The sequence below is a fragment of the Chiloscyllium punctatum genome, chromosome 32 (genome assembly GCF_047496795.1).
Source record: "Chiloscyllium punctatum isolate Juve2018m chromosome 32, sChiPun1.3, whole genome shotgun sequence".
NCBI lineage: Eukaryota > Metazoa > Chordata > Chondrichthyes > Orectolobiformes > Hemiscylliidae > Chiloscyllium > Chiloscyllium punctatum.
The window spans coordinates 52,848,246-52,871,309 of record NC_092770.1 but is presented as its reverse complement, the minus strand read 5'-3'; the positions used below and the strand labels follow the sequence as shown (position 1 = coordinate 52,871,309).

Below are 23,064 nucleotides of genomic sequence, written 5' to 3'. Positions count from 1 at the left end.
TCTTAAACAAGGGTCTTAGAACTGGCGGCTGTTTCTAATTATGGGCTCAAGCTACCTGAACACAAAACTGTCAAGGACATGGAATAAGTGAGTCTTGCTGTCTGCAGGGATTAATACAGATGAGTTTCCAACACCCCGAAGGGAGGTTCTTGCTGTTGTTAAAACAAAACACACAAGATTACTCAGTAAGTTACCTATAGGATCACAATGTTATTATCAACTTGCAGCAAAATTTAGAACTACAAAAATATTTATACATACTTGAAAATTTTATCTTTCTGATAAACTGAAGGTTCTATTGGAAGTGGCAAAAGTTCTTTATTGTCCGCGAGAACAGTCTGAAATTCAGGAAGTGCACCATGTTATGCTTTGGAAATATAAACAGTGAACACCACTGACAATATATTGAAAGTCAATTTACAAAGAACCAACTGCTACACTTCAGCAGAAGTAGGCTAAATCTACAGTAATTGGGATGGTTAGATTTTTCAAAGTTAGAAGCCACACAACACCAGTTTAAAGTCCAACAGGTTTATTTGAAAACACAAGTTTTGTCAGGTGAAGTGCTCTGAAAACTTGTGATTTCAAGTAAACCTGCTGGACCATAACCTAGTGTCGTGTGACTTCTGACTTTACCCACCCCATTCAAACACCGGCACCTCCACATCATAGATTCTTCAAGCCAGTGAGTGAATAAATAAGCTTCAAGCGTCACTCTTAGGGCTCAGGTTTGGCTCGGTAGAGAAGGTACAAGAGCAAAATATACTCTGCAAGAGGTCAATACTTCAGAAGTGGAAGGAAATATGAGACAAAGATTTCCACCACATTCAATATGTTTGCTAACAGCTAAATAGTACAGCAAAGCCTGGAAAAGTTGATATGTAAAAGATTAAATGCAGTGTCACAACGACGCTGCGTTCAGATTGCCAAGATGCAAAACACCAAAGGAATAATTTCTCGATTTACTGATTGATCAATCAGTCAAACTAATTCAATGCTTACCTTGTAATAGGCATCTGGAGGTTCACTGATACTGGCATTAACTTCTCTCAAATCTGCTGGCTCCCATGGCAAGAGCCTGCATTTTCTGATGAGGGGATTTTGTTCGCCATGGGCATGATCCCACGTTACCTCTTCTACAAGAAATATTCAAAGAAGGATTCAAATGCGGCACAACCCCGAGTCACATACAACCCATTCCTTTTACATCTTGTTTTCAACACGTTGGTCAAACTTTTTAAAGAACATCACAATGCAAGTACTTATTTACCAAGTAAGGACAATATAGACACAAGATGTGCTGTACGCTTACACTGAATGGGGAATTAAATTACATTAACAGTCCTATCCAAGTCACCTCATAGTTTACACGATGAAAAACAACAGGCAAGAAAACAGTATAAGACTTGATAGTGGATTCTGTGATAGCCTCAACCTCACTTTTGACTATGTCTGGTATCATATATTGTCCCCACCTTCTTCTGAGAGTGGTTCTTGTAATGTGAAGTGCAAATAGAGGTTGGCCAAAAACCTTATATGGGTCAATTTGGCTAATAAGTTGTTTGATAACTTGGGGGGCGGAGGGGAGAGAAGGAAATGGCTAGTCCTCATCCTTTTAAACCTTTTTATTCATGGGATGGGATTCGATCGTGGCTGGTTGAGCCAGTATTTGTCCCTAATTGCCCTTGAGAAGATGGCGGTGAGCTGCCTTCTTGAGTCGTTGCAGTCTGTTTTCTGTAGACACATCCACAGTGCTGTTAGAGAGCAAGGTCCAACATTTTGATCCAGCGACACTAAAGGAATGGCAAACCTTTTCCAAGACAGGGTAATGAGTGGCCTGGAGGGTAATCTGGAGGTGGCGGTGTTCCCAAGGCACCTGAAGTTCAGGAGTAACCTCAGAAACTCTTGGTGATGAACAAAGTACGGCATTGTTCAGATGGATCCCTGCTAGTAGAGATACAGACACAGTAACAATACAGTCCAATCTCACTTGAGGGAATCCAGAAATCAGGTAGGCAAATGAGGCAAAACTGCAAGTGGAAATGGGCCAGCCAAGACCACCAAATAATTCTGCAGTGAGTAAACTTCTCAGAGGAATTCGCATAAATTCATAATGAGGAATTGCAACTTACTTGTAGCCTGCTGACTATATTAGTAGTACCTGGGGATTTTGATTCAATTAGTACAATTCCTGACCAGCCACTCTATACGTCACCCCACCAATGTAGCAGTAAGTGGGCTCAAATCATTTCCATGACCAATAGTCAGCCTGGTCACTTACCGCCATGTTCAAGATCTCTCAATGGCCATAACAAATTGAAGGCAGTCTGTCCTGGTCCATAAAAGAATGGCACAGTCCGAAAAGTTGGCTCATCCGAGTGTTGGATTTGAGATCCAAATTCATCCATGACGTACCAAATTGGCACTTGTTCTTCAGCAGACTATAGACAAAATGCAGACAGAAGAACAACAGTAAATTACAGACAAAAGCAGGAGCTGCTGGAAAAGCTCAGCAGGCCTGGCAGCATCTGTGAAGAGAGATCAGAGTTAACGCTCGGGTCTGGTGACCCTTCCTTGGAGTTCTGATTTACAGCAACCGCAGATCTTTCGGTGTTTAACAGTAAATTGCACTCCTACTCATCTGCAATTGGGACACTAATTCCCCACTTTCTCTGGATATTTTTAAACAACTTGTTCAAGGATGCTATGTCACAGCTCTAGTGCAGGTGAGGCTTGAATCCAAGCCTCCCAGCTAAGAGATGGGACATTACCACTGCATCACAAAAGCCTGACTTTCTCCCTCTAAAGATGGCAAATCAATCTACAACACTTAAAACCCTAAATGTCTTATTCCTGAATTATCAGTGTGATAAAATGATACATGACAGTTATCCTTTCAACAAAGAAGCAGCCTTAATAATTCAACAGCAAAAACCTTGTGACCATCAAAACCTTCAAAGTGAACAAACTGAACTGTTTACCCTTAGACCAATCTCGATTCTTGACTTCACTAGTTCAATGGGGCTTAATATCTGTTATGGACCAGGCCAGATCCCCTCAAAACAGTTCAAGAAAAGACCCAGACCCTAGCTTCACTAGTTGCTTTAAGCAGATGTAACACAGATAGTTCAGGAGAGATGCAACTGGTCAAACCATGTAGTTTTAAACAAAACAGAATTTATTTACAAGATTACCGAATGAAGCACAAACAAAAAAGAACAGAATACCAAATAACTTAAACTATCTGAAAACCCAACAAATTATACCAACATAATGATGCTGTTCCCAATTTAGATTACTTACAGTATGGAAACAGGCCCTTTGGCCCAACAAGTCCACACCGACCCGCCGAAGCGCAACCCACCCAGACCCATTCTCCTACATTTACCCCTTCCCCTGACACTACGGGCAATTTAGCATGGCCAATTTACCTAACCCGCACGTTTTTTTTGGACTGTGGGAGGAAACCGGAGCACCCGGAGGAAACCCACGCAGACACAGGGAGAATGTGCAAACTCCACACAGTCAGTCGCCTGAGGCGAGAATTGAACCCGAGTCTCTGGCGCTGTGAGGCAGCAGTGCAACAATCCCCATAAATACCCCTTGGCACAAATGGTAAAATCAAACACAAAGTCTCACAGGAGAGAAGTCAGAGAGAGATCAGCATGGACTTGCTTCTTCGGTCCGGTAGTTTTTCCAACTTTATTGTACTAAAACCAGAGAAGAGCTGAGCTGGGAGCACTGGCCACTCCCCTTTCTTTGGACAAGTGTTGTTTTTAAACTTAAAAGCCTGTTGCCTGAGGTAGTACCTGTTAGCTATTATCAAATTGGCCCTAAAACCTTTCAAAACTAGACTTTCCGGTGTCTTTTACAACCTCGCGGAAAGAAAAGCCAAGGACAATATAGCTTTGCTAAAGGAGCATTGTTAAAGGATTATTATCATATGTCATTCTGCTCCATTAGCTTCTCGTGTCATAATTCAGGGTCACTGTGCACTGGTAAAACTCATTGTTCAAAAATGTTCTCTACAGGAAGTCAGTCAGTCAGCCGCACAGTTCTTTAGCAGACTGGTCTTATATTAAATAAATTACAACACAAATAATTTCTGTAAGCCACTGGCAAAACTTACTTACTTACCCCCTGGGACAGGTGGTATGTGTGGCTGAACCTCCACAACTCTGCCATCACCTCATCAATTATATCATCATCAGGAACTTCACCATGGAATTCGATGCCAGTGAGGTTGGCCATCCTGTGGAGTAAGCCAGGAATCTCCCATAACTGCTGACGTGCTTGATCCACTCTGTATGTCCATGCATGATCAATTAAGAAAATGCTGCAATACCAGAAATTAATAATGAAAACACCGCAAAAAGACTTAATGTAATGCAGCAATGTAATACAGCAAAATGTAATATTTAATGTAAGACTTAATGTAATACAGCAAAATACAGTAACATCAATTTCCAACATGCCAAAAAAAACCACAAGTTTAATGTACAGGTTATGAACTACTTGCTTACATCTATAATGAGGCACCTAAAGGAATTCACTGATAAAGATTTTGTCCTGACATATTTATTTCATTCATTGTGTTCCCTCAAAGTAAAATTAATTTGTCTCCATGTAATAGCTGACCATTTACAGCAAAATAAAGAGCACATTCATTTCTTTCTTAAATAATCCACTCCTGCATCAATGAATATGCTATCAACACTATTGTTGACTCTAGACTTGACTGTTCTACTGTCCTCAGTTTGTCACTGTGCAACCACTAGAAACCTGAGCTCATCCAGAACTCTACTGCCTGAATCGTAACTCGGACCGAATCCTGTTCACCCATCACTCCTACACACATTGACCTCTACTGACTCCCAGCTCGACAACTGTTCAGTTATGAAGACCTCAATTTGTTTTCAAACCCTTCCATGGCTTTATACCTCTCCTAGTGTCTAGTTTGCTTCAGCCCTACAACTCCACAAGACCTCCATACTTTGCTGTTCTGGGCCCCTTGCACATCCTGATTTTAATGGTTCCACAGTTAGTGACCCTGCCTTCAACTACTGTCTTCTAACTCTGGAATTCTCTCCATGAACCTTCCTTTCTCCCTACTACCTTAAGATTCCCCTTAAAACTTCATTCTTTAACCAAACATTTGGTCACCTATTCCACCATCATCCAATATGTCTTGATGTCAACAAAACTCCTGGAAACTACCATGTTACATTTTACTGTGCGAACGTTGTTTCTACAATTGCAAGTTGTTGTTAAATCCTTCAAGCAAGCCCAAAATTAGTGCACTAAGTGAACACCTATAGTGCAAATGAGGAACATGAACTGAATAGTAGTTAGTTTGTCAACTGATTGTTGCTCATCATTGTGATAACAGCAATATGTATTTGTATACAGCCTTTAAAATAGGAAACAAGACCAAAGGTATTGGACTGAGATGTGCCAGCAACCAACAAGGGGACCAAAGGGATAAGTCCTGCCCAAAGGCTGAACCAAGGAGGCAGACTTTAAAAAGAGGAGAAGAGGTAGTGAGTCAGACAAAGAATTCCAAACAAAATGCTGTAATTTCACAAAGCAAGTTCAAAATAGTGAGTGTGGCAGGAGAGAAAGTAAATAACCAGTGATGGCAAAGTTTCTGAGAGGGGAGAGATGAGAACTGACCGACTGAAGTGAGGGAAAGGGAAGAACATAAAGGTATAAGTGGAGATTAAAATTTAAAAGGGACTTAAAAGCAAGAGGTTCAGATCCCAGGTGCACAAGTAAATAAACACAAAGGAAATTCGACTTTTTACAGCCATAGTACAGATGACCTGAAACATGTAGTGCTCACAGAAAACAGGAAGGGAACAGTATGAATCAGTCCAAAAGGACTGTACAAGGAATGCAAGACCCTGGTGCATTGAAGACAATCTTGTAGATGCTGACACTATCTTGTAGATAGTGTGGAGTCAGCTTGGAGCAGCCACTGTTCAAGACTGGGAGAAAGTGAGGATTGCAGATGCTGGAAAGTCAGGGTCGAAAAGTGTAGCACTGGAAAAGCACAGCAGGTCAGGCGGCATCCAAGGAGCAGGAGAATTGACGTTTCGGACAGAAGCAGGAATGTTCAAGACTGGAGTCACAAGATATGAATTCAGGTGGTGTTGGTTCCCCAGATGGTTCAAAAATCTGGAATAATGACTGAGTGTTCTTAGAGAAGGAGCATGTGGTATCCACTAATACGTTTGCTGCTTTGAAAGAGGTGGACACTTTTCTAACTCCATTTCAATTAAGTACCTTCCTCCTCACAGTTGGTCATCTGCATTGCCTTTAATGGGCTTTGCATGTAAATTAATCAATTGGAGAAAAATGGTGATTTACTGGTGCTGGTTAATAAATGAAAATGTACCATTGGTGATTTGGTGAAGGGGAAACAAAGCATTCAGATGCGTGTAACAATTTCTAGACATTAAAAAAAAATCTGGGATCATTGGGAATTGACCAGGAGCCAAGGGAAGATGATTCGGGGCCCATAAATAGTCACCTCTAGGAAGTGATGATTTGCAGTAACGGAGTCTTTGGTCTTGCACAAAATCAAGGCAGCAATGGGAGATAATCCCAAGAATGAAGAACAAAGATGATCAAGAAGTTAAATGACGGTGAAGTCAAGGAATTAGCGTGAATGTGTGAACGAAAAGAGCCAAAATGACTGCTTATCAGATTAGAAGATCTGTAATTCCAATGAATGTGGATTTGAATTGTTAAAAATAGTTCATTTTCCTGGATAGTTAAGCTAATCCATCACTCCAGTATTGAATGACCATGGGGTCCTAAGTGGAAAATTTTACTACATCTTAAAATTAAATGAGTAACTCCTGAAAAGGTGGTCTCACTCCAAACGTCGTGAGGCTTACCACAATAAAATACTGATACAATTTTTGCAAAACTTCCATAAAGGCAACAACTCTACAATACACGATAAAATCATTTTGTAACAGTCCCCCTAAACCGGTCAACTGAATTTATGACAAAAGTACTGAAGTCCAAACTGAATTTATAACCAACTCCTCGATCCTGAAATTGAGTTAGTTGAATCATGAAAATTACCCATGAGTGCTCGCAGTTCACTGGTACATTTACTGTGTTATGAAGGTGTGCATCTGAAATATTAATTTGTCATGTCATTAGCTGGGTACATACATATTTAGGGCAACACAGTGGTTCACTGGTAACACTGCTGCCTCATAGTGCCAGGGACACAGGTTCGACTCCCATCTCATATGACTGCCTGTGTGGAGTTGCCACATTCTCTCTGTGTCTGGGTGGTCCGGTTTCCTCCCACAATCCAAAGATGTGCAGGTTAGGTGAATTGGCCATGCTAAATTGCCCACAGTGTTCAGGAATGTGTGGGTTAGGTGCATTTAGTCAGGGGTAAATGTAGAATAGGTTAGGGGATTGGCTCTGAGTGGGTTACTCTTCAGAGGGTCGGTGTGGACTTGTTGGGCCTCCTGGCCTGTTTCCACACTGTAGGGATTCTATAATGATTCATTGATATCCTCAACAGTGTAAAATGAACAAAGTAAATAACATTGCCAATAGCAACTAAGATGTTGCATATGTGAAGAACATCAGCTTTGATGGAGGCCTAGAGTCAATAAAGCTTTTAGCTTTAACAAAGCATTCAGATGAATGTAACAATTTCTAGACATTAAAAAAAATCTGGGAGAGTTAGGAATTAACCAGGATCCAAGGGAAGACGATTCAAGGCCCACAAAATGTCCATAGTGGCCTCTGGGAAGTGATGATTTAGAGACTTGGGGTATATGAACCATTTTGGACGTGTCAAATCTTACTGGATTTGAAGCAAGAAGTGGCCAAGCCAAACTACCACAGGAACAACAGATTTTGTCCTCTCTTTATCAGAAATATCTCTCTAAGTCTGTGAGTTGAAAACCCGTGAGGAGCCTTCGTTGCTGCAAGCTGAGAGTTTTTAAAGGGATAACTCTTAACCAACACCACTGTCTCCAGGGTAAAGAAATGTAAGAAATCAAATCGCCACAAAACGATCAGTGGGAAGTCTCAAGACGGAAAAGTTACTGTGTTAAGTAATCCATCAGATATAAATAGTTTCCAGACAATCTGTGAATTATTATTGCTGACATTAAACTTTACTTGGCCATGTTTTTAAGATCTGAAACTCTGTAGCGTTCCGTTGTCGTTTTTGTATGCCTGGCAAAAGTTGAGTATGCGTGCGCGCACGCGTTTCTTTTTTGCATTCATGGGTACTTAAGAGAAATCTCTAGATTTTTAAAGCATTTGTTAACTTCTCCAACATTGTTCAAGTGAGTTTAAAACAGAACTCACTTTTTACTTTTTAATGTAAGACAATTTTTAAAACCTATTTTCTAATCAATCTGTTCAGAGACATTATTACACACCCCAGACTCTAATCCTGGTCTCCTAGCTCAAAGTTAGAAGCAATACCACGGTATCATAATAGCCCTTGTTAACTTAAGAAATAAGCCAGCCAAGTTTCTCACACTCGGTGACACATTGTGAATTTTGTATTAATTGGGCAAATCACATTCTTTTCAGATTTACACTCTGTTGTCACCAGCTCAGAAGAGAAAAGTGGGTTCACCCCTCCTGACATGGTCACAGTAACTGGCTTGCTTAGAAATCAAAAGTAAGGACACATTGGAAATTTAGATTCCCTTTTCTTGCTTCAGAGTCTTTCAAGGTAAAAGGTATTAAAGAAGTCAAATGATGAAGCTCCCTCAATTAGTTCACAGGAACTATGATTTTCTACTAATTTGGGCATTTAAGGCAAATGTTACTTTAGTAGTTGATGGCTATCCTACTTAAACATTTTACTGTAACACTTGGATTTAATAATTGGATTCATTACTAGAAGATAACTTTTCCTCGAACTATTGATGTTACAACTGATTGCTTCACATGTAGTGAATTCTACATGTAGGCGAAAGTGGGTACTTCAGATGCTGGAGACTAGAGTCAAGATTAGAATGTTTCTGAAAATGCACAGGAGGTCAGACAGCATCCGAGGAGCAGGAAAATCAATGTTTCGTGCAAAAGACAGATTCCTGATGAAGGGTTTTTGCCCAAAACATCAATTTTCCTGCTCCTCGGATGCTGCCAATTCTACATGTAGTTGAGAATTTATATTGTGTCACACAGACTTCTGTATTACTAACCCATGATTCCCTTCTCCACACATACTTTGGGGACAGCACATTATTGATGAGAGATCCCAGGATCATTAGAGTTATCCACATTATAATCAGTCTGAAACCTTTTCAGAATGTCATCTGCAGGAAGGTAATATTCACAGCATGTCCTTACCTCGAGGGAGAGTTGGACCAGAGGTTTAGAGCAATTCCGTGTCGTTAGGATTTGGCTTTCTTAACCTTAAACAGAGTGAATATCTGAGGGAGAATTACATCTAATCCAGGATAGTCTCAAAAATGGGGCTAGGATTACAATTCACTACAGGTGGAAATACAGCCAAAAAATAGAAAGCAAGCAAAACCATGACATTGAGGAATTTCTCTCATCCAGCTCAGTAAAAGAATAGAAACAAACTGACCTAAAACAAAATGCAGTAAAATTTGTACTTTAAACTGAGGTAAACAAAGTGCTGAGTCAACATTATCACAATGTGGTAACAGTGAAAAGCATGAAAGCACAGAGAGACAGGATGTCTCCCAGAAGCCCTTTCAACAACATGCTGACAAAACATACAGTAAAACTTCAACCTGACAGATTCTTTCCTCAGAAAGATATTTTGTAATGTGTAGTAATTGATCTTTGATGTAGTTTACAGATTACTCTTTATTTACACATTTATCGTAACAAGATTGAGCTGGATTGCTTTTAAGAATACTACAAACAGGTGGCTTCAGTCTTCGCAGTGGTCAGTGTGGAAAGTGCAGGAAGGATGTAAATACATTGGGGGCAGGTCAGAGGAACGTTATCAGAATAAGACCTGGAATGGGTGAGTTGAGGAAGATTGCACAGACTAGGCTTCGATCGACTGGAGTTTAGAGGAGTAAAAGGTCATTTGATTGAAACATATAAAATCCTTAATAGTCATGATATGGTAGATGTTTTGTATGGATAAAGCCAGGTTTTCACGCAACGCACTGTACTTTGAAATAGTCCCTTACCTATTAGCATCTGCAACCTGAAGGCCATCATCCTTGGTAATAATGACTCTGTAAACAGGTGGTGTGCCAGGGTTATGGGTTATCTCTGCATCATCAACATCCTCATTTTCCACCTGCATAATCCCAAACACATCACCCGCATCGAACACCTAAAGACAAAACATTATATTAACACTGCAGAAAGAAGTACACAGGTGTAAAACTTCCAAAGGACTGTTGCTATTCTGATCAAAGTCTGGGAGATTGCCTTTATTTTCCATTTCAATTCTCCTAAATGAACATTATTGAAGTAGAGTATCTGGTCATATATCCAATTGTCGTTTGCAGGTTACTGCAAATTTCCTATATTACAACAGTAAGAACAATTCAAAAGTACTTATGAGTTATAGAGTCAGAGAGGTGTACAGCACAGAAACAGACTCTTCAGTCCAACAGTCCAACCTGACCAGTTATTCTAACCCAATCTAGTCCTACCTGCCAGCACCCGGCCCCCTATCCATGCCCCTCATAGTTTTGTAAATCTCTATAAAGTCATCTCTCAGCCTCCGACACTCCAGGGAAAACAGCCCCAGCCTGTTCCGTCTCTCCTTATAACTCAGATCCTCCAACCCTGGCAACATCCTTGTAAATCTTTTCTGAACCCTTTCAAGTGTTACAACAACTTTCCAATAGGAAGAAGACCACAATTGCGCGCAATATTCCAACAGTGGCCTAACCAATGTCCTATACAGTTGCAACATGACCTCCCAACTCCTGTACTCAATACTCTGACCAATAAAGGAAAGCATACCAAACGCCTTCTCCACTATCCTATCTACCTGCGACTCCACTTTCAAGGAGCTATGAACCTGCACTCCAAGGTCTGTTTGTTCAGCAACACTCCCTAGGACCTTACCATTATGTCCTGCTAAGATTTGCTTTCCCAAAATGCAGCACCTCGCATTTATCCGAATTAAACTCCACCTGCCACTTCTCAGCCCATTAGCCCATCTGGTCGAGATCCTGTTGTAATCTGTGGTAACCTTCTTCGCAATCCACAACACCTCCAATTTTGGTGTCATCTGCAAACTTACTAACTGTACCTCTTATGCTCGCATCCAAATCATTTATGTAAATGACAAAAAGTAGTGGACCCAGCACCGATCCTTGTGGCACTCCACTGGTCACAGGCCTCCAGTCTGAAAAACAACCCTCCACCACCACCCTGTCTTCTACCTTTCACCCAGTTCTGTATCCAAATGGCTGGTTCTCCCTGTATTCCGTGAGACCTAACCTTGAGAATCATGTCTCACAAACTTAATTGACTTATTTGAAGAAGTAACAAAGAGGATTAATGAGGGCAGAGCAGTAGAGGTGATCTATATGGACTTTAGTAAGGCATTCGACAAGGTTCCCCACGCACAAAGCCATATTGACTATCCCTAATCAGTCCTTGCCTTTCCAAATACATGTACATCCTGTCCCTCAAGATTCCCTCCAACAATTTGCCCACCACCGACATCAAGTTCACTGGTCTATAGTTCCCTGGCTAGTCCTTACTACCCTGCTTAAAGAGTGGCACCATGTTAGCCAACCTCCAGTCTTCCGGCACCTCACCTGTAACTATCGATGATACAAATATCTCAGCAGGTGGCCCAGCATTGACTTCCCTAGCTTCCCACAGAGTTCTAGGGTACACCTGATCAGGTCCTGAGGATTTATCCACCTTTATGGGTTTCAAGACATCCAGTACTTCCTCCTCTGTAATATGGGCATTTTTCAAGATGTCAGAATCTATTTCCCCACATTCTATATCTTCCATGTCCTTTTCCACAGTAAATACTGATGCAAAATACTTGTTTAGTACCTCCCCATTTTCTGCGGCTCCACACAAAGGCTGCCTTGCTGATCTTTGAGGGTCTCCCTCGTTACACTTTTGTCCTTAAATGTATTTGTAAAAACCCTTTGGATTCTCCTTAATTCTACTTGCCAAAGCCATCTCATGTCCCTTTTTTGCCCTCCTGATTTCCCTCTTAAGTATACTCCTACTGCCTTTATACTCTAAGGATTCACTCAATCTATCCTGTCTATACCTGACATATACTTCCTTCTTTTTCTGAACGAAACCCTCAATTTCTTTAGTCATCCAGCATTCCCTATACCTACCAGCCTTTCCTTTCACCCTGACAGGAACATACTTTCTCTGGATTCTCGTTATCTAATTTCTGAAGGCTTCCCATTTTCCAGCCGTCCCTTTACCTGCGAACATCTGCCCCCAATCAGCTTGTGAAGGTTTTGCCTAATACCGTCAAAAGTGGCCTTTCTCCAATTTAGAACTTCAACTTTTAGATCTGGCTTGTCCTCTTCTATCACTTCATTGGTTAGAAAGGGCTTTGGGGTGACTCAAGGCTGGGAATGGCACAAAATAAATGGAAAACATTTGATTCCTTCACGAAATTAATTTACATTTGAATCAAGAGCAGGATAAGGCCATTCAGCCCCTCAAGTCTGCTCAGCCATTGTGAGATCATACCTGATCTAATCGTAACCTCAAATCCACATTCCTACCTACCTTTGATCACTTTTCACCCCCCATGCTAACAAGAATCTACCTATCTCTACCTTAAAAACATTCAATACTTCGCTTCCACCACTTTTTCAAGGAGTACCACAGATACATGACCCTCTGAGATAGAAAATCTCTTAACACCAGTTACAATTGGACGATTCCTGATTTCTAGTGAGTCCCAGTTCTAGATGCTCCCAAAACAGGAAGTATCCTCTCTTCACCAACCTTATGAACACCATTAAGGTTTTATATGTTTCAACCAAGTCACCACAAAACTCCAGTGGGTACAAGCCTATCTGCAAAACCTTTCCTCATAAGACAAGTCACTCATTCCAGGCATTAATCTGATAAAGCTCCTCTGAACTGCCTCCATTACATCTTTCCTTAATAAAGGAGACCAAAACTATACATAGTGCTCCCAATACAGTCTCACCAATGTCCTGTATCATTGAGGCACAACGTCCCTGCTTTTACATTCAATTTCCCAAGTAATAAATTAGTTATTCATATTACAATATCGCATACAATTATATTTCTATTATTCTATTTGTTATCAGTTCAGCCATCAATTGCCATGGCTTATCTGGATTTTTATAACTGACATTCAGACTCAAATCTAATTGGCAGTTCCATTATTTAAACAAGCCCAGAGTGTGTTTGTTCAAAATTTGCTTGGCTTCTCATCTCAAATTGATAATTCAAAAATCAGTCAGGCAACATATTTATCAAAGTAGGTTTAAACCACAAATGGTGATTGAATTGGGGGATACCCATTCATCTGAGCAAATAAAAATTGTAAAAGCCCATGGCAGTGTTTATCCTCTATGCTTGACAGAATTAATCACAGCAATGTTTCCTATGTGTTATGAAACCAACCACTACCTGCTAATGATTGGAATGCAGCCAGCTTTCTGCAGGAGGATTAATGTATGTAGAGGATAATCCAATAGTGAGTCTCAATGAGAGGAGGCGGGAATTTTAACATCATACTTTAAAAATTTACCTGGTTAACCTGGTTTACAACCTTTTTGATGGCAAGGAAAGAGATGAAAAATATATCCCCTGCCCTCATTTCAGGAACTCCAACCACAATTCCTTCTTCCAGCTTATAGGCAAAAGCTCAAGCAGGAGAACCCTTCACGGATACAGGTCCAGTGTTGGTCGGAAGAGGCAGAGGATCAACTCTGGTGCTGTCTGGAATCGGCTGATTGGGCCATGTTCAAACACTCTGCAGGTACCTTGGATGAGCACAACACCATCACAGACTTTATCAGCAAGTGTGTGGAGGACGGCATACTGAGGAAATCAATCGGGTGTTCCCCAACTGGAAACCCTGGATGAATCAGGACATACAGAACCTGCTAAAAACCAGGCATGAGGCCTTCAGATCAGGAGACCCACTCAAATATAAGGAATTCAAGTATGACCTTCACCAAGCCATTAAGACAGCCAAGGACCAATACCGATCCAAACTAGAGACCCAGACAGACACCTGGCAACTATGGCAAGGACTGAAAGACATCACAGGTGCTAAAGAGAGACAGGGCAAAATAGCAGACGATAACACATCCCTCCCACATCGTCTCAACGCCTTCTATGCTCGCTTTGAGCAGAATTTCGGCAGAAAGGTAACACCTATTCCGACAAGTCCTGACAAACCTATCCCAACAGTCACTGCATCAGAGGTCAGATCAATTTTCCTTCGTGTGAATCCAAGGAAAGCGATGGGACCAGACGGAGTACCAGGCCGTGCACTCAGAGCACGTGCAGATCAACTGGCAGAGGTCTTCTTGGACCTCGTCAACCTCTCCCTGCAGCAGGCTACTGTCCCTGCCTGTTTCATAAGGGCCAACATCATTCCTGTGCCTAATAAGACTCATGCAGCATGTCTCAATGACTACCACCCAGTGGCCCTAACATCGGTGGTCATGAAGTGCTTTGAAAGGTTGGTCACGGCATTAATCAATTCCAGCCTCCCCACTACTCTTGACCCTCTTCAATTTGCCTATTGGACAAACAGATCCACGATAGATGTCATATCACTGGCCCTACACACCCCTCCCCAGAACATCTTGAGACCAAGGACAGCTATGTAAGAATCCTACTCATTGACTACAGTTCAGCCTTCAACACTGTTATCCCCACAAGACTGATTACTAAACTTACTGATCTTGGACTAAGCCCCACTCTCTGCAACTGGATCCTAAGTTTCCTGACCTATAGGCCATAATCAGTAAAGATTGGGGATAATATTTCATCCTTATTAACACTCAACACTGGAACTCCAAGGGGTGCATACTCAGCCCCCTACTGCACTCACTGTATACCAATGACTGCGTCGCGAAATGCCAGACTAATGCCATTTACAAGTTTGCTGATGACAACATCATAGTCTGTCGAATCTCAGATGGCAACGAAACAGACTACAGATGGGAGGTTGAAGACCTGGAAAAATGGTGCACTGAGAACAACCTAGCTCTCAATGCTGGCAAAACCAAGGAACTCATTATTGACTTTCGGTGGGATGTTACTCATGCTTCCCTACACATTAACAGCACAGAGGTGGAATGAGTGGAGAGTGTCAAGTTCCTGGGTGTGGTCATCCACAACAAACTTTCTTGGACTCTTTATGTGGATGCACTGGTTACAAAGGCCCAACAACATCCCTTCTTCCTCAGGCAGCTGAGGAAATTTGGCATGACGGCAAATACCCTTGCCAACTTTTATAGGTGTGCCATCGAGAGCATTCTGTCTGGAAGTATCAGTACCTGGTATGGCAACTGTACCATTCAAGATCGGAGACGGTTACAGAGAGTGGTGAACTCAGCCCGGACAATCATAAAGGCCAACCTCCCATCTCTAGAATCTATCTACCAGGCCCACTGTCAAGGAAAGGCCGCCAGTATTCTTAAGATCCATCCCATCCTGGCAATGCTTTTCTATAACCTTTACCATTGGGGAAAAGGTACAGAAGCCTGAACATATGCACTAGCCGGTTTCAAAATAGTTTCTACCCTACTGCAGCTGGAATACTGAATGGACTCACAAACTCTTAGCATCGGCCTGTACCTGTGTTTTTGTTTTTGCCACTGTACCCATTATATACTTAGCTATGCTATTTAACTATGCCATCTGCCTGTATTCCTCGCAACACAAAGCTTTCAGTGTGACTCGGTACATGTGACAATAAATTCAATTCAACATACCTCCAATCAGGTTTACAATCTTATCGGATTCTTTGGTCTATTGTAAAGCTAAGAGCAGATCATGTGTGGTTTATTGTTTCACCCCTTTAAGTAAATGTGGACATTCCTTGAATGGCAGTTATCTTAATGGCATTGCTGGTATCTCAAACTTGGGTATCTCCCAACCCAACCCCATTTACATTACATTTAGAAAACATAAGAAATCAAGGATAACAATGATCCAAATGGTTCATGGTCACTTTTATTTTTGCTAGCTACCAGCTTTATATAATCTTAAAGCAGTTCTGAAAAATACTGTTGTAACATTAGATCTTTTTAAGCTACAACATCATGTCCTGGAATTGAACTATCATTCTGCACTACCCACACACAAACAGTTCTCCCACTACCATGAGGCAGAGATGCACCATTCCGCAAGTCACCAACTTATAGTGTGACAACAGGGAGAAGGGTGAAGACCCAAATGGAAATTAGATTGTGGTATTATTTGTTTACTGTAATATACCTTTGACCAAACAGCAAGAAATTGTTGTCAAAAGAATACTACTGGAAATAACTCCAATATGAATCATTAAGTGTTCAGTTCAAATTAAACATGTTTGAGAATTTCAGGGCAAAGGCCCCAATTAATCAGAACACAGTATTAAGAAAACTCAAATGGAGACAACCCTTCAATTTTAAAACGTGCCCTCATTTTGAAATCCCTCCATGACCTCACCTCTCCATGTATTAGTAACATCCTTCAACTCTCAAACCCTGAGATTTCTGCACACATCAATCTTGACTCTCAGTTCTAAGATTAAGTAACTGCCCCCTCTTTCTCCTTAAGATGTTGCTGAAAACCATACTTCACAAATCTTCTGCCACCTGCCCTTCCAGGTCCTTAATTAGTTCAGTACTTCTTCATTTTGATTAGATGCATGTGACATTTTCAAACATAACAACACAGGAACCAGCCCTTGAGCTCATCATGTCTGTGCCGATCATACTGCTACTCTGAATAAATTCCATCTGCCTCGATGTGGACTGTATCCCTCTATTCACTGCCTGTTCCAATGTCTGTCTAGTTGCTTCTACCACCTCCCTAGCTCCAGGAACCTACCACTCTTTGTATATCTTCACACATCTCCTTTTAAGTCTTTGCGCCTCTCAGTTAAACCTGTGTCCCCACTACTTGAATTTCCACTCTGGGAACAAGATTCTGATTATCCACCCTGTCCATGCCTCTCAATAGATTTATATATTCCTATCTGGTTGCCCCTCAGGCCTGTATTGCAGTAAGTTATTGCAAAGCATTTACAGCATTGAAACAGACCAATAGTTCAATATTAGTGTTTTTGCTTTACAAGCCTCTTTCCATTCCTTTTCATCGAAATTTACCAATCTCTCCTCCTATCCCTTTCCCCTTCGTGAGCATTTTAAACAGATATTCACTATTCACCTCAACCATTCCCTGTCGTGACTGGATACAGGTTCTGGGTGAAGAATCTTCTCCTGAATTTCCTTCTGAATTTATTATGGCAAAAGTTCCCTTCTTTTTGCGCTGTGCACCACTTTCCTTACCATTAAAGGCAGTTTTATTTTTAACTACCCCTCCAAAAGACTACACATTTTGCAAATCGGTATAATCAGGTTACAGTAATAAACAGTTTGTTGGAGGCAAATATTTCTCCGAGCTTCAAATACATCAACAAACCTTTCATTACCCCACCAATGAATCACTTATTAGCCCCCTTTTCCAACGCCCACCCCCATTCATTCACCAACCCCACTTTCTAACCCCCTTCCCAACAATTCATATATCAACTGCTCCAGCCCACAGTCAGTCAGAACCTTTTTCCAAATCCCCTCCATACAATCCCTGCAGTGCAGAAAGAGGCCATTTGGCCCATCCACTCTGCACCAACACGCTGAAGAGCATGCCACCCAGATTCAATTCACACCTGTAACACCACATTTTTCTTTTAAACATGGCTACTCCACCTGACCTGCACATCTTTGGGTTATGGGAGGAAACCAGCACACCAAGATGACACGGGGATAATGTGCAAACCCCCCACCCAAGGACAGAATCGAACCCGGGTCCCTGGCGTTGTAAGGCAGCGGTGCTAACCACTGAGCCACCGTGCTACCCTAACTACTGCACCGTCCTCAATAAACCAACTCAATCAACTTTTCCCCGAATCCCTAACTCACTCATCAACCCCGTTCCAACTCCTCATCCCCATGCATTCAGCTCTCTTTCCAAACCTCAGCCTCCATCTCTCAGCACCTCCGAATCCCTGCACCCCTCCACTCTCTGAATGTCCTATTTTCTCAAACTTTCCTCCCCTCACTCACTCACCGTTCCCTCTTTCCAAACCCCGTCCCTCCTTTTCACTGTCGTGAAATTGTTCCACCACAATTTAGAGCAGAAGCAGAAAGGTGAGTGGCATATGAGCCCAAACACCAGAGCCACTTGACTGTGGAAACCCATGGACTATGGGGGCGGGGGAGCGAAAGTCAATATATGCTGTTATTCCAGAAAATCTGCCATTGCCTAAGAGGAAAACACCATCCTACTTTGGGAACCACTGTGAGTTTATTCAGAGACTTAATTCTAATCAGCTTCATAGCAACCCCATTAAACTCTGCCATAATCTTGAATATCTCCATCTTTTATCTCCAACCTTTTATTTAATCTCCACCAGTCTTTATATTCTGGCCTGATAGAATTGAGAGGTGATATATCATTCTGTCAATTCTTCTTCCCATTACTCTGGTGGCTTTTAATAATATGGGGTCCAGACTGTTTATAGTACTCCAAAATGTGGTCTAACCAAGTTTCTGTACAATTTAAAAAGTTTTCTCCCATTTTGCAATTAGCCTTCTAGAACCCCAAAGTTGCGCGGGTGTCTTTTTAAATAAAAAACTGCTTCGTTGCTTTCAGTGACTTACACACATCAAGGCGCTATACAAATGCACGTTAATAGGTTGGTCGACACAAACACTATGCCCGGTATTCCAGCCCACATTTATCCCTCAGCTGCCAACACCAACAGCTGATGAAACAATCATTTATCTCATAGTGCTCATCAGCCACCGAACAAATAAACGGCATTTCGAAAGGTTCCTAACCGAAGATGGAACCCTTGAAGACGACTGCACATGTGGCAGGCGCTACATCAATGCAATTCCATTCATTCAGAGGCGCCCCCCAAACACACACACACATAAAAAGGCTGGTACTCCCCGAAAGCTAATGTCTTCTGAAATTCTAGGTTAATTTTCTTGCACAAGAAAACCACCCCGGAATAAGTTTCTAGCTGCAGTGGCCTCCTCGGAAACACGAGTCTTTGTTGCAAACGGCCTGAGATATCAAACACAAACTGGATTTGTATTTTCTTTAACATGAAATGCAACTGTTCCTGATCCGTGCGTTAAGAATCTCTCGCAGAGAACTAACGTTTTAGCAATGTAAATGAACTGAAATATCTTTTCTTTAAGGCAGATCCTCCAGCTGAGTGCTTTTTCAGCATTTTTGCACATTGCACCGGAAGAGTTTGTAAAACATAATCCACCCCCTCCCCATCTGTCATCTGCAACGAACGGCACCGACCTCGTGGGTGAGTTTGTGGTGCAAACTCTTCCAGTAAAGCGGCGGTACTCCCGAGGTTTCCAGCGCCGCTCGGTGAATCTCCGTGAAATGCTGGAAATCTGCAGCTCTCTCCGCTTCCATCCTCACAGCCCAGCAGCAGCAGCTCCACTACACACATACACACACCCCCAACCCCAGGGGGTTAAGGACAGAGTCCAGGCGCCGCCTGCAGGACTTCCCTACACGTCAACCACCACCGCAACCAAATACTTGCAACTATCATCATCAGCTTAGCAGAAACATTCAGCCCCTCAAGCCTGACCCCAAACCTTCCACAAGACCATAGCCACCCTGGGGTGGGGGAATCCAGAATCATTAAATCCCTACAGTCTGGGAACAGGCCACTCATCCCAACAAGTCAGCTCTTCCAAAGAGTACCCCACCCAGACCCACTCCCCTATCCTGTATTTGCCTCTGACTCGTGCACCTAACCTGCACATCCCTGAACACTATGGGCCATTTTAGCATGGCCAGTTCACCTAACCTGCACATCTTTGGTCTGTGCGAGGAAACTCACACAGAGAGAATGTGCAGTCACCCGAGACAGGAATCGAACCCAGGTTCCTAGCGCTGTGAGGCAGCAATACTAACCATTGAGCCACCATGCCACCCATAGGGTTTAGGGTGAGAGGAGAAAGATTTATAAGGGACATAAGGGGCAATTTTTTTTCACACAGAGAGTGGAGTGTGTATGGAATGAGCTGCCAGTGGACAAAGCAGGAGGCTGGAAGAACACAACAAGCCAGGCAGCATCAGGAGGTGGAGAAGTCAACATATCAAGTGTAACCCTTCTTCAGGACTGGGGGTGGGAGCTGGTGACAAGTGGGGTCCTGCAGAGTTCAGTATTGGGGCCACAGCTGCTCACTCTATATATTAATGATCAGGATGAAGGGACTAGGGGCATTCTGGCGAAGTTCGCCGATTATATGAAGTTAGGTGGACAGGCAGGTAGTATTGAGGAGGTGGGGAGACTGCAGAAAGATTAAGACAGTTTTGGAGAGTGGTCCAGGAAATGGCTGATGAAATTCAACGTGAACAAGTGCCAGGTCTTGCACTTTGGAAAAAAGAATACAGGCATGAACTATTTTTTAAACGGTGAGAAAATTCATAAAGCCAAAGTGCAAAAGGATCTGGGAGTGCTAGTCCAGGATTCTCTGAAGGTTGACTTGCAGGTTGGGTCCATGATGAAGAAAGCAAATGAAATGCTGTCATTTATCTTAAGAAGGTTGGAATGTAAAAGCAGCGATGTGCTTCTGAGACTTTATAAAGTTCTAGTTAGGCCCCATTTAGAACACTGAGTTCAGTTTTGGGCTCCCCACCTCAGGAAGGACATACTGGCAATGGAGTGTATCTAGCGGAGATTCACACGGATGATCCCTGGAAAAATAGGCCTAACATATGATGATTGGCTGAGGATCCTGGGATTGTATTCATTAGCGTTTAGAAGGTTGAGGGGAGATCTAATCGAAACTTACAAGATAATGCATAGCTTAGAAAGGGCAGATGCTGGGAGGATGTTTCTGTTAGGCGGGGAGACTCAGACCCATGTGCACAGCTTTAGAATTAGAGGGGGTCAATTTAGAATGGAAATGAGGAGACATTTCTTCAGCCAGAGAGTGGTGGGCCTGTGGAATTCATTGCCACGGAGCGCAGTGGAGGCTGGGATGTTGGGTGTCCTCAAGGCAGAGATTGATAAATTCTTGATCTCGCATGGAATTAAGGACTATGGGGAAAGTGCAGGTAAGTGGAGTTGAAAGACCCAGCAGCCATGATTAAATGGCGGAGTGCAGTCAATGGGCCGAATGACCTTGCTTCCACTCCTATGTCTTATGGCCTTAGTCTGCTCCACCATTCAATAACATACATGTCTAACCAGTCTTAAATATTCAATGACCCACCCATCTTCATCATCTTCTGAGCCAGAGAGTTGAAAAGTTACTCAATGCTCTGAAAGAAAATGTTCCCCTCCAACCTGTCCAGAAACAACAACCCTTAAATTCTAAACAGTGTCCTCTAGTTCTGGACACTACAACAAGAGAAGACATCCTTTCCACAGTCACCTTGTCCAGGCCATTTAGAATTTTATCAACTTCAAACAAGTCAACCCTCAATGGAAACAAGGCCAGTCTGACAGCTTTTCCTCAGAAAAAAAACACTCATTCCAGGTATCAAATTAGCAAACCCCCCCCCCCCCCCGAGATGCCCCCAATGCATTATCCTTCCCTAAGTAAGGAAATCAAAACTGCATATTGTATTTACGATGTGATCTTTCCGGTGCCTCTATATCTGAAGCATAATGTCTTTACTTTTAATTTCAATTGCTCTTGTAACAAAATATAGTATCCCATTAGCTTTCTTAATTATTTGCTGTACCTACCATATTAACTTTTAGTGACTCATGCACTAAAAATACCTATATTCCGCAGCACTTGAGAATTATACAGTCATTCGGAGACATGGAGAGAGCCATTTTGGAGACATGGATAGAGCAGGGTCAGGAATGGATGTTGCAGGTTCTCGGGTTTAGATCTTTCATTAAGATCAGGGAAGGTGGTAAAAGAGGGAGGTGTGGCTTTGTTAGTCAAGGACAGCATAACGGTGGCTGAAAGAACGTTTGATGAGGACTCATCTACTCAGGTGGTATGGGCTGAGGTTAGAAACAGGAGAAGAGAGGTCACACTGCTAGGAGTCTTTTATAGGTCTCCACAAAGTTCCAGGGATGTGGAGGAGAGGATTGGCTAAACGATTCTGGGTAGGAGTGAAAGGAACAGGGTGGTCATTATGAGGGACTTTAACTTCCCCAACATTGACTGGAAATACTATAACTCTAGTATGTCAGATGAATCAGTTTTTGTCTAATGAGTGCAGGAGGGTTTCCTGACACAGTATGTCGAAGGGCCGACAAGAGGGAAGGCCACATGGATCTGGTACTTGGTAATGAACCAGGCCAGGTGTTTGATTTAGTCGTAGTGGTAGGAGAGAGTGACTATAATTCTGTTACGTTTACTTTAGCAATGGAAAGGATAGGTACATGCCACAGGGCAAGAATTATAGGTAGGGGAAGGGCATTTATAATGCGATAGGCAAGACTTAGGAGGCACAGAATCGGGTCGCAAAATGCAGGGGATGGGGACAATCGAAATGTGGAGCTGGTTAAAGGAACAGATATTGCGGTTCCTTGATAGGTATGTCCCTGTCAGGCAGGGAGGAAGAGATAAGGTAAGGGAACCATGGTTTACTAAAAAAATGGTATCTCTTATTAAGCGGAAGAGGGAGGCTTATGTGACGTTGACACGAGATGGTTCAGACGATGTAATGAAGAGTTACAGATTGGTGAGAAAGGATTTAAAGACAGAGCTAAGAAGAGCAAGGAGGGGACATGAGCAGTCTTTAACAGGTAGAATAAAGGAGTACCTTAAAGTTTTCATTCGGAATGTGAGGAAAGAAAGGATGACTAAGGTAGGAATAGGGCCAGACAAAGACAGAAGTGGGAAGTTG

The 23,064-nt window shown here is 42.3% G+C and overlaps 1 protein-coding gene across 2 annotated transcripts in view; it reads right to left on the bottom strand.

Annotated features, from left to right (window-relative positions):
* The window catches only part of ttll12 (tubulin tyrosine ligase-like family, member 12), a 98,542-nt gene that overhangs the window by 48,636 nt on the left and 26,842 nt on the right, over positions 1-23,064 (bottom strand). Inside the window, exons 1-6 of one of the 2 annotated variants that reach the window (XM_072552386.1) lie at positions 19,528-19,678; positions 10,176-10,324; positions 4,138-4,336; positions 2,282-2,441; positions 1,003-1,136; positions 262-338 (exon numbers count right to left, since the gene is read on the bottom strand). In XM_072552386.1, the coding sequence (XP_072408487.1) occupies positions 262-338; positions 1,003-1,136; positions 2,282-2,441; positions 4,138-4,336; positions 10,176-10,324; positions 19,528-19,647 (839 nt within the window). In that variant the 5' untranslated portion in view covers positions 19,648-19,678. Of the gene's footprint in view, positions 1-261; positions 339-1,002; positions 1,137-2,281; positions 2,442-4,137; positions 4,337-10,175; positions 10,325-19,527; positions 19,679-23,064 lie in introns of those variants that run through there. The other variant, XM_072552387.1, reaches the window with a different exon arrangement.